The sequence below is a fragment of the Moschus berezovskii genome, chromosome 2 (genome assembly GCF_049115385.1).
Source record: "Moschus berezovskii isolate FMDL1 chromosome 2, NW_MosBer_1.0, whole genome shotgun sequence".
In the NCBI taxonomy this organism is placed as follows: domain Eukaryota; kingdom Metazoa; phylum Chordata; class Mammalia; order Artiodactyla; family Moschidae; genus Moschus; species Moschus berezovskii.
Window position 1 is genome coordinate 121,200,621 of NC_142461.1, and position 12,513 is coordinate 121,213,133.

A 12,513-nucleotide genomic window follows, 5' to 3' on the forward strand; every position below is an offset into this window, starting at 1 on the left:
CTAATTATAACGGACATTCATGCAATTGGATTGTTACTGTTAATGACACATTTCCAAAAGTTTCTTATGAATATGAGCACTTAGCTGCAGCATTGTATAAAGCAAATAATTAGTTTATTTTGCACACTCTAGATTCTTGCTTATTTATTTCTCCCCATGTTGTTCCACCCAAGAAGTGGTGACAAACCTGAATCACTTTCTATTCCCAGTGCCTGAGTGATGATTTTGCATTTTTCTGAGTGTCCTAGGACTGATTCCCTGACAGCTTGCCAGTTGTTAACTGACAAAAATTGTTGTAAATTCAAGGGCAAGGTATTTTTTTCATAATATCACAGTAGTTCTTCAACAATAAATGCTAACTAAGCCATTTTTTGTTTTGAAAAAAACAAGAAACACTTCAGACAACATTTTTCTTTGGAGTGAACTAATATTTAATAATGAATTAAATAATGATATTAAATAATAAATTTACTGATAAATTCATAAATACGAAATTCCTGATCTGTAAAAAAACATGCAATTATAAAGACAACAAAATAAGACAAAAAGCATAAATGGCTGCACTGTAATCCAAGTGCAATTTCATTTAATAATCTGAGAGACCAACATTTTTTCATAAATTATTTAGATAAATGATCCACACTTTAAGTACCATCAATGGGCAAACACAGTAGTTGAAATTGTTATTGCCTACTGAAACATTATGATAAACAAATGCTATTTTACTTAATTTATAAGTATAAACTTGTGCTCATGTTTTAGCAACTTTGTCCTCAAAGAAATATATTTAAGGTTGAAAAATCTCTAAATGTTTAAAAGTAACCCATATGTTAAGAAAGTTAGAACTGCTTTTATAACAACAATGATTTAAAACCTGTATTCTGTGTTTTACTTTTATTAAAATAAATAGGCTAAAAATAACGATGTCTCTAGAGTAAAACCGCGTCCGCATTGTTCACAGCTCAGTTATTATGCCACCTTTCAAAAAGGGGCTTATTGCCTATCATAGAAGCAACTGTGAAGGGAATATTTTTATCCCATCTTCAACACTGAAGAAATTTATAAAAACAAACCTTAGTGAAATAAACAATATTAGAAAAGTGGCATGTGTGACTCTTTTGTGAGAGGGAAAGATGAAACAGGTAAATTACAGGAAAGGGAAATGCCCAAATGCTTTTTTTTTTCCCTCACTGAATTCAGGTTATTAAACCAAGAAAATTTCATGCTTGTGTAGAAATAAACAGTAGGAAAGAATCAAGCCGCAATCTTTAGAAATGTGGAATGTCAAACTGATACCAAAAAATGGCGCAACTAAGTTGCAGTGCTTTTGGACTTGGTTAAATTACTGTTTTATATGGTTATTTTTTAAGGGTATTAGCCATGTGGCTATTAAAAATGAGAGTCCGGGGTTTGATGTGAGATTGAAACATGCACAGCTGCAGTGGTGTAGAACATTAACCAGCTTCCCCTAAACTTTAAAATTAGTGCACACAGAATGATTTGCTCAGAGAAGAGATTCAGTTTGTTTCTGTTTATGGCTTGTCATTATAGGCTACCCACCATGTCAGTGTAGGCTCTGGAAATCCTGTTACTTCAACTTCCAAAGTCACTGGAGAACCTTCCATGACAGTTACGTTAGACAGGAGCCTGGAGAAATTAGGGGCCTGGCCAGCTAGGCTGACCATGCTGTTCTTAGCTGGTGTACTTATAATCTCTTCTCGGGGAACCATTTGCCTCTGACAGGCCTGGCTGGGGCCTGGCTGAAACCCGAGGCCCGAGAATGCATCCTGGGAAGCATGCAGCCTATTTCGGGTTTTAGTGACGTTATTATCAGCATGCATTTTCTCTGGTGTTTCTAGCAAATGTCCCTGAGCCTGGGGGTGCTGTTGCGAAGCTCTGTCATGCACTTCACTGCGCATGCTCTCTGGAAGTTGAGCACTGATTCTGTGGAAGGCAGTACTCTTTTCCAGAAATCCTTGGGATGTTAATGGGGGCTCAGCTTGGACCTGAGGGGAAGGCTTCTCAAAATGACTTGAAAACGTTTCTCTCTTATCATTGCAAGCATCAGCAAAAGCAGCAGGTGGAGGAAAGCCAGATTCCGGGGCCTCTCCTGGACCGCTGGCCCCCGTCTGCCTCCGGTGGCCGCTTCGGTGATGACGGGGGAACGGGCTGACACGCGCCTCCAGCTCCATGTCAGATGGAGAGAGGAGAGAATCGGGGCTTCCTGGGACTGGAGGCAGGGAGATGTCGTCGGGTGAAACACACGCATACTCTTCTGAAAGTACGTCCACAGGCAGAAGCAGGCCTTGGACAGCACTCTCTTTGCCGGGGACCAGCTGCTTCACGGCCTGTGGAAGCTGACCCTTTCGTGCTCCATTGACGGCCAAGATGGCTGCTGGCTGGGCCTGCTCCTTCAAAATGGAAAAGCCAAAGTTTCGAGTTAATGCTGACAAAGCCAACTTGAGAAACAACTTGAGAAGACCTGCAGTGAGTGACAGCTGGGGGCCCTGGCCCCAGCATTACAGAACTTGAAACCATTTGTCCACTGAACCTGAGTGTAGACGGTCCCATGACTAAGGAATGGGTAAACTGACCTCCAGCCGCTAAGTGAGAGGTGACAGATCTTGCGAAATAGAGAAGAGAAAGCCCTGGTTCTCCTCTCTCATGATGTGGCTGGACTGGATCCATGTTTTTCAAATCATGGTCTGAGGAGTCTTCTTCCACTAGCAAATTCTGCTTTGATTTACTTATCTGTCTGCTTGTCATAGAATGTGGTTCCTAAACGTCAGAGGCTTCTTTTTAGGTGATCCTCACATCCTCCAAGAATAATCCTGCTTTTTTCTCAGGAAAGCCATTCTTGTTTTAAAATTATTGTGGCAAAACATACACACAATCTAACATTTACCATTTTAACCCTTTTTAAGTGTACAGTTCAGTGGCATTAGGGACATTCATGCTGTCATGCAACCATCTCCATTATCCATCTCCAGAACCTTTTCCTCTTTACAAACTGAAAGTCTGTACCAATAAAACACTAACTTCCCATTCTCCCCTTCTCAGCCCCTTCTATTTTCTGTCTCTATGAATTTGACAACTGTAGATAAACTCATATAGATAAAGCCATTTTTTAATGACTGGTTTTATTTTCTAAAAGACCCTTAGTTTTATTCTTACAATGAAAAATATCTACTGAGCACCTATAATATACTGGCTTCTGTGCTAGACACAGGGGAGAGACATGGTGAGTAAAACTAGGTAGAATCCTTCCCTCTTGGAGATGCCAGCCTAGTGGGGAAGTAGATACAAAGGGAACAATCACACGCTGCGGCCTTTTGCTGGAGAACGCACCAGGACACAGTGGAGGAACACTTGACACTTGTCTTTCTGCCCCGTGTGGAACATAGGTCATGCTAGGAGACTGAAAAACCGTGATCCATTTCACTTACTCTGTTCTAGGATTTCTCTCCACTTATCCACGTCCATCTCTGGTTTGATAAGAGGTTCAAATATCCGTTCTGGCATGGACTCAAAAGAATATTGAAGCTGAAAGAGATCACATCTATCCCAACCTGCCTGTTCTATATCCACTTCTCTCTTTCCTTTCCACAGCATTTGGGGTGCATTTTTACTTAATTTAACAGTTATTGGCTTTTGTCCTGTTACTACCACTTGCACATGAGAAAGCTGTGTTTTGTTTTGAGTTTGAGTTTTTCATTTTAGCCCATAGTTCTACTCCTGACATATACAAGTGATTTTTGATAAATAAATGTTTTCAGATTGAAGATTAAAAGCAAAACAATGTGCTTCTACTGTTCTACAGATATGACTTATCTTCAAAGAAAGCATAAACCCAGTTGAGAAAAAGTACTTTCCTTCAGTCATTTAGTAGAAATTTAAATCCTGAGTCTAAAGCCAGAAGTTCTTAAAATCTTTTCTCATTAAAAAAATTACTAGTGAGATAAAATATTTGTAAACAATATGATAAACCAGATCTCATACAACTAAGCAACAAATAAAACATGGGCAAAGGATAAATAGATACTTCTTCAAAGAAGACATACAGATGGCCAATAGGCACAGGAAAAGATGCTCAACATCACTAATTATTAGAGAAATGCAAATGAAGAGTTATCGCCTCCAACCAGTCAGAATGGCCATTGTTAAGAAATCTACAAAAAATAAATGCTGGAGAGGATGTAGAGAAAAGGGAGTTCTCCTACACTGTTGCTGGGAATGTAAGTTGGTGCAGCTACTGTGGAGAACAGAATGGAGGTACCTCAGAAAACTAAAGATAGAATTACCATATCGTCCAGCAATCCCATTCCTCAGCATATATCCAGATAAAACTCTAATTTAAAAAGGTACACACACCCCTATGTACACAGCAGCACTATTCACAATAGCCAAGACATGGAAATAGCAAAGACAAGGAAACAACCTAAGTGTCCATCAACAGAGGAGTAGATAAAGAAGAAGTGGTACATATATACACAACAGAATAGTATTCAGCTATTTAAAAAAAGAATGAAATAATGCCATCTGCAACAACATGGATGGACCTAGAAATTTTGCCATAATAAGTGAAATAAATCAGAGAAAGACAAATACCATACAATATCACTTGTATGTAGAATCTAAAATATGACACAAATGAACTTATCTATGAAACAGAAAGAGACTCACAGACATAGAGAACAGACTTGTGATTGCCATGGTAGGGGGAAGTTAGGGGAGAGATAGACAGGGAGGTTGGGTTTATCAGATATAAGCTATTATATAGAGAACAAATAAACAATAAGGTACTACTGTATATAGGAAACTATATTCCCTATCCTATGATAAACCATAATAGAAATGATACATGTATATATATGTATAACTGAATCACTTTGCTATGCAGCAGAAATTAACACAGAGTTGTAAATCAGTTCAGTTCAGTTCAGTTCAGCTGCTCAGTCGTGTCCGACTCTCCGCGACCCCATGAATCACAGCCAGGCCTCCCTGTCCATCACCAACTCCCAGAGTACACTCAAACTCATGTCCACAGAGTCGGTGATGCCATCCAGCCATCTCATTCTCCGTCGTCCCCTTCTCCTCCCGCCCCCAACCTTTCCCAGCATCAGAGTCTTTTCCAGTGAGTCAACTCGTCGTGTGAGGTGGCCAAAGTATTGCAGTTTCAGCTTCAGCATCAGTCCCTCCAATGAACATCCAGAATTGATCTCCTTTAGAATGGACTGGTTGGATCTCCTTGCAGTATAAGGGACTCTCAAGAGTCTTCTCCAACACCACAGTTCAAAAGCATCGATTCTTCGGCGATCAGCCTTCTTCACAGTCCAACTCTCACATCCATACATGACCACGGGAAAAACCATTGCCTTGACTAGACGGACCTTGGTTGGCAAAGTAATGTCTCTGCTTTTTAATATACTATCAAGGTTGGTCATAACTTTCCTTCCAAGGAGCAAGCATCTTTTAATTTCATGGCTGCAGTCAGCATCTGCAGTGATTTTGGAGCCCAAAAAAATAAAGTCTGACACTGTTTCCACTGTTTTTCCATCTATTTCCCATGAAGTGATGGGACCAGATGCCATGATCTTTGTTTTCTGAATGTTGAGCTTCAAGCCAACCTTTTCACTCTCCTCTTTCACTTTCATCAAGAGGCTTTTGAGTTCCTCTTCACTTTCTGCCATAAGGGTAGTGTAAAAAGTTACTAAATAAACACATATTTCATAGGGAATGTCCCTCCTTCTTTTGGTTTTCCTACCACAGCTTAGCTCTTTCTTTCCACCTCTTCCTGAAAGTGGAGTGCTTATTTTCCTTTTCACAGTGACTTTGATCCAAAAATAGTCTAAGAATCTCCTCTATGCCATTCTGAGAGCCCCTGTTTGAATACTTTTTCCTGAAACAGTGCTTTCTTGGAAAAGAATTTGATACTTTATTCATGTTAAGAATAACTTCATAGGATAGCAAGCACATTTGTTAATCAGAGGGTCATGCAGAGGCAGGCAAGTTCTCAGTGACTTCTTTGGGAAGCCTATGCAACAGGCTGAGGAGAAAAATTTGGGTAAAACTCCAGGCTAATCCCCCCCACTCCATACTCCCCCTAGGAAGGAACTGACTTATGAAGCTGTCGGTTTGGAAGAAGAGAGTGAGCATGGTCAGCTCTGTCTCTCTGAGGCTCTCTCTTTTGAATCTGCCTTCCACCAAGTGGGTGCATCCACACTAGTTCTAAGGCATGAAAACATGCCTAGTTCTAAGGCATGTATGGGAAGCCTGTGTTGTTCAGCTGTGTACCCAAGTGACTGGGAAGCCAAGTCTGTCTCATCAGAGATGAAATTTTGGGAAACCCACTAAAACGTCCCACCCCTGACTTCCAATCCAGCTTAACTGGTTACTAATTCCTGACTCAAGTGTCTCACTTTCAGACAGTGATAGACTCAAGAAGGGAATCCAAGGAGATAAATATATTTACTCCCTATAATTCCTGAAGTAGAAAAATACTTTCCACTAAAAATAACAATACCAGATAATTTCTACTGTAAATATTTCAAATTATTAATGTTATCCCCCAAATATGCTTATTTCTGGGAATTATTTACTTTCCAGGTGCAAAGTAATGGGTGGAATCATCATTTCTTTGATCTATATGCTATGTTTTTATGAAAGTGACTTTATTAGTTCTTCTTTTGTTTTTATAAGAATCACACAGGACTACTGATTTGCAATTTTGATTCTCAAAATTCTCCAAGATAGGCTTCAACAGTACATGAATTGAGAACTTCATGTTCAAGCTGAATTTAGAAAAGGCAGAGAAACCAGAGATCAAATTGCCAACATCCATTGGATCATAGAAAATGCAAGAGAATTCCAGGAAAAAACATCTGCTTCATTGACTACACCAAAGCTTTTGACTGTGTAGATCACAACAAACTGTGGAAAATTCTTAAAGAGATGGGAATACCAGACTACCTTACTTGCCTTCTGAAAAACCTGCGTGCAGGTCAAGAAGCAACAGTTAGAACTGGACATGGAACAGTGGACTGGTTCCAAACTGGGAAAGGAGTACGTCAAGGCTGTATATTGTCACACTGCTTATTTAACTTATATGCAGAGTACATCATGCAAAATACCAGTCTGGATGAATCACAAGCTGGAATCAAGACTTCAGGGAGAAATATCAATAACCTCAGATATGCAGATGATACCACCCTTATGGCAGAAAGTGAAGAGGAACTAAAGAGCCTCTTGATGAAAGTGAAAGAGGAGAGTGAAAAACCTGGCTTAAAACTCAACATTCAAAAAACTAAGATCGTGGCATCCGGTCACATCACTTCATGACAAATAGATGGGGAAACAATGGAAACAGTGAGAGACTTTATTTTCTTGGGCTTCAAAATCACTGCAGATGGTGACTGCAGCCATGAAATTAAAAGATGCTTGCTCCTTGGGAGAAAAGCTGTGACAAGTCTAGACAGCATATTAAAAAGCAGAGACATTACTTTGCCAACAATGGTCTGCATAGTCAATCTATGGCTCTTCCAGTAATATGTATGGATGTGGGAGTTGGACCATAAAGGTGGTTGAACGCCAAAGAATTGATGCTTTTGAACTGTGGTGTTGGAGAAGACTTCTTGAGAGTTCCTTGGACTGCAAGGAGATCAAATCAGTCAATTCTAAAGGAAATCAATCCTGAATATTCATTGGAAGGACTGATGCTGAAGCTTAAGCTCCAATACCTTGGCCAGCTGATGCAAAGAACTAATTCACCGGAAAAGACCCTGATGCTGGGAAAGACTGAAGGCAGGAGGAGAAGGGGACGACAGAGGATGAGATGGCTGAATGGCATCACCGACACAATGGACGTGAGTTTGAGCAAACTCTGGGAGTTGGTGAAAGACAGGGACGCCTGGTGTGCTGCAGTCCATGGGGTCACAAAGAGTCGGACCTTACTGAGAGACTGAACTGAACTGAACTATTGATAAATGTGTTGAACACTGCAGAGTTTAGTACAAAGCTACCTGTCTCCCCAGGGCAAGGCAGACTGTCTTCCAGGTTGATATTGATGAAATACTTAACACTCTTGGACACAGCTATAACCTGACTGAATGCCCGTTCAGTTCACGTTTTTCCACTTACCTAAGAGAGTTATTGTGAATGTGTTAATCAAACAACTTCCTGAAATCACAATAAATTTTGTCTATGGCACAAACCTAGAACTTTCTATTAAATAATCATCTCAGAAAGCAAAATAAGGTGAGTTTAACACAAGTTTTTCTGCATAAATCATGTTAGCTTTTGGCACTTCTGTCTTTATTCTCAAATGGAAACAAGCTTTCAAAGTCATTATGCAATTTTATAAAAATCCATTTTACAACTCAATAAGCTTTTGTTTCCTGGGTCTACTAGTTTTCCTTCATAAAAATGGCTTTCAAACATTCACATACAACAGCTATTTTTAACATTTATCCACCATAAAGCCATGTTTTGCCATTAGTAGAAAAGTAAAAGTGTAGTCGCTCATGTCCAACTCTTTGAAATCCCATGGACTCTAGCCCACCAGGCTCCTCTGTCAGCGGAGTTCTCCAGGCAAGAATACTAGAGTGGGTTGTCATTCCCTTTTCCAGGGGATCTTCCCAACCCAGGGATTGAACCTGAGTTTCTGGCATTGTGGGCAAATTCTTTACTACCTAAGCCACCAGGGGCCGACTGCCATTAGTATAAAGAGGTAGATAAATCCATGTATCTCAGGACAGACAGGGTATATTTGCATTAATCTGATGAGCTCTGGCAAAGTGGCTGGGGAACTGATTTACCACCTCAAAACATAGCTCATTCTCAATTTTTTCTTTGTTGATTCCTTTTTTTTCTCATCCTTTAAATATATGAATGATTGTGATCTTGTCTTTAAGTTCTTTAATTTTCTCTCTATACTCTTCCCTTCAAAGATCTCACCACACTTTCATATCTAATGATCAATTAACTTTTACTTAATCCTCAATCTATAGCCTCATATATTATCTCTGTCAGGATTTCTGAACTTTCATTTTCACTGATGGACATTATCACTTGACTTTATATTCACTACCATGTGGCAACCCACTCCAGTACTCTTGCCTGGAAAATCCCATGGACAGAGGAGCCTGGTAGGCTACAGTCCATGGGGTTGCAAAGAGTCGGACATGACTGAGCGACTTCACTTCACTTCTTCACTTCACCATGTAGGCAAACAAAGTGAGCATCTTGGAAGAGAGAATACAGGGATATACTATATCCACTGAACTACCTGTCCAAGTCTGTAGGGTGGGGAGCCATCTAGGTGGGAAATTTAAGCGATCACCACAACACTTTTATCTTATATCTCCACAATAGATAACTTTCTCTTAAGACAAATCAGATTTAAGGAAGGTGTAGGAAGTGGATAAAGAAAGATATTGAACACAGGGCTTGGGCTATGAAAGGCATTTCTGGGAAAGGCCTTTGGAAGGGGATTTGGGTAGTCAGGGAGCAACTTGGTACCTTTGAGAATTTGGGGAGGACAGGTAAGAGAGAACAGAAAGGTGGTGAAGAACACTTTTGCCCTTTCCATTTTTTTGCCAAAGCAAATGTCTCAAGAACGTCTTACGTCTTACTCCTCCAACCAGGTGATTGGGATTAGTGGATGAAGGCCCAGGGGCTGTCCTCACACACTTTGATAAAAGCACTCCCCTGAATTTTGTGCTATGAAAGTACTTCCATGATACTTCTTTATTAATCATCATGTAACAGATGAATGGCTGCTGCTGCTGCTGCTAAGTCACTTCAGTCGTGTCCAACTCTGCATGACCCCATAGACAGAAGCCCACCAGGCTCCCCCATCCCTGGGATTCTCCAGGCAAGAACAGTGGAGTGGGTTGCCATTTCCTTCTCCAATGTGTGAGAGTAAAAAGTGAAAGCGAAGTCGCTCAGTCGTGTCAGACCCTTAGCGACCCCACGGACTGCAGCCTACCAGGCTCCTCCATCCATGGGATTTTCTAGGCAATAGTACTGGAGTGGCTTGCCATTGCCTTCTCCGCAAGAGGGAAAAAATTTGGCATGGGAATCTATAGCATCATTACATAATAACTTATTTATATTTGTATGCAGCAGTTTCTTAGAACTCCCTTTTGGTCTTGTGAAAAAAAGTTATATGGCTGAAATTCAGGAGAACTGGGCTGCCAGCCAGCCCAGTCCTGACACTACTTTCTGTGATTTCTGGAGGGCAAAATATTTCATCTCTTTTGGCCTCAGTTTCCTCAACTGTAAAATGAGATTAGATCAGATAATTGTTAAATTCCTTCTAGTACTAGAATTCTGTAACTGTAAATGCAAGTCTTAGATAGCGCTGTGATTTTAGGCAAGGCTCTTATACTCTGTGCCTCTGTCTAACCTTAGGAGTTTTCAGATATTCCTGTGGATTTAGCTTCAGTGCTCACCTTAGGGAATAAAACACCACCACTGATCTGTTAGCAGTACAATGGGCACTGCATTTACTGAATGGCCCAATTTCACCAGCTGCATTTTTGGAGTCAGAAAAATGAGAAGCACTTCACTATCTCAAGGAAAAAAATCCTGTGATGAATACATTCTTGTAATAGTTTGGTGGAATTGTTCTTTCTGACTCAAATAATGTTTTGGAGAAAAATAACATCGTGTAAGGGTATTAGAATTGAATGTAGTGACTTCCAGATAAGTTTTTTATTTGGTGCTTCTAGTTATCTTCCCACATGGCATTTTAGGAACTCATTACACTGGACTTATACTGCAAATGATAGAGACAATAAGAGGTAAATATGATTGAACTGTTTAACAGAGAAAATTACTGCCGCCCTTTCACTTTGCCAGTTGTGCCAGAATGCATATGTGAAATGAGGTCAGAGAGACATCTTGACAGTTGTAACCGTGGATTTTCGCTTTTATCCTAAATAGCTGATGATCTATCATGTGTTTTAATTTATATTAAAATAAAAGTGATTTCTCAATGAAAATAAGTCCTTTATTAAAAGGAATCTGTGCCTTTGATTTTTTTCTAAGAAAAGCAAGAAAAGGCATTTTTACTAAGTATAAATGAATGCGTTTCGGTAGCCATAGCTTTTGTTTCTAATTTTAGTAGATATATGTTGTTGACAATGTAGAATCTAAAAAAAAAATCATATGATGTTGAATTTAGTATCTCTTGCAACTTAGTTAAGAAAATGTGATGCATTTAATGTTATTCTTTATTATTTCGACTAGTTGGTCTCAATCAAAGTTGATTTTGCTCCCGTGGGGACTTTGATAATTTCGATAGACAATTTTCCTTTAGAATGGACTGGTTGGATCTCCTTGCAGTACAAGGGACTCTCAAGAGTCTTCTCCAGCACCACAGTTCAAAAGGGGACGACAGAGAATGAGATGGCTGGATGGCATCACCAACTTGATGGACATGAGTTTGAGTGAACTCTGGGAGTTGGTGATGGACAGGGAGGACTGGCGTGCTGTGATTCATGGGGTCGCAGAGAGTTGGACACGACTGAGCGACTGAACTGAACTGAACTGAACTGATAGACAATTTTTGGTTGTCACAAATGGTTGGAACGTGGGTACTGCTGGCATCTAGTCCACAGGGGCCAGGGATGCTCTTAAACACCCTACAATGCACCCGGACAGCTCCCACAACAAATTCTTAGGGTCAAAATGTCAGTAGTACTGAGGTTGAGAAAACCTGATTTAGACAATCATAGTAACCAAAGATCATTTGATGCAAGACTGAAGTCCAACTAAGGTTTGGCAGCTGTCCTTTGCCTCAGAGAGGAGTCAGGGTTTAAATGGTACAGGGCCATCCCACCAAAAAAATGTCAGTTTACTTAGTGTGGTACTTGCTGCCTGGTGGTTGTATAATTGCATGAGAACTTGACATAGATTTAACCTGCATAAAAGGACCTATAAGGAAGTTCTAAATACCATATTTAGTTTAAGAAAAGATGTCTTTCTCCATGAGATGACAGCAATAAGTGGGGAGATTTTTTAGACTCTAGTGCCACAAAAAGTACATTTTATTTTATTCAGGAGCAGTTGAGAATAACGTTGACTTTGCTTGTCCCTTCAGTTCCTTGGGAGAGAGACAAACACTGGGAGCAAACTTGGCAACGCATAAAATCAAGAGCTAATTATAGTTCGGGAGCTATGAATAGATAGTGAACAACTTATACTGAAAATCCATAATGATGCGATTTAAATAATGCTTTTGAAATGCATTTGCATTTTGTGAGTATTTGCAGTTTTGCTACATGCTTAATTTACGTGCAATGCATAGACTTTAAAATAATTTAACACTTCTATAAATACTTTAGTGTTTATTGTTCAGTTGCATTCTATGTTTTAGTACATATTCCTAGAAATATGTTAGAAATAGATTCTATGGGAATGAGATACAATCTAATATCATGTATTAAGGTTTTCCAATGGGTAGTGTAAAACAACAAAATTATTAGCGGTATGATAAAGAGGGAGAAGTAA

General features: G+C 39.7%; 1 protein-coding gene across 4 annotated transcripts in view; it reads right to left on the reverse strand.

The window, feature by feature from the left end:
* Positions 1 to 12,513, reverse strand: part of CCDC141 (coiled-coil domain containing 141) — a 224,589-nt gene that overhangs the window by 2,525 nt on the left and 209,551 nt on the right. For all 4 annotated transcript variants that reach the window (XM_055397508.2, XM_055397507.2, XM_055397506.2 and 1 more), the window contains one exon: positions 1,561 to 2,411. In XM_055397508.2, coding sequence (XP_055253483.2) covers positions 1,561 to 2,411 — 851 coding nt within the window. The remainder of the gene's footprint in view (positions 1 to 1,560; positions 2,412 to 12,513) is intronic.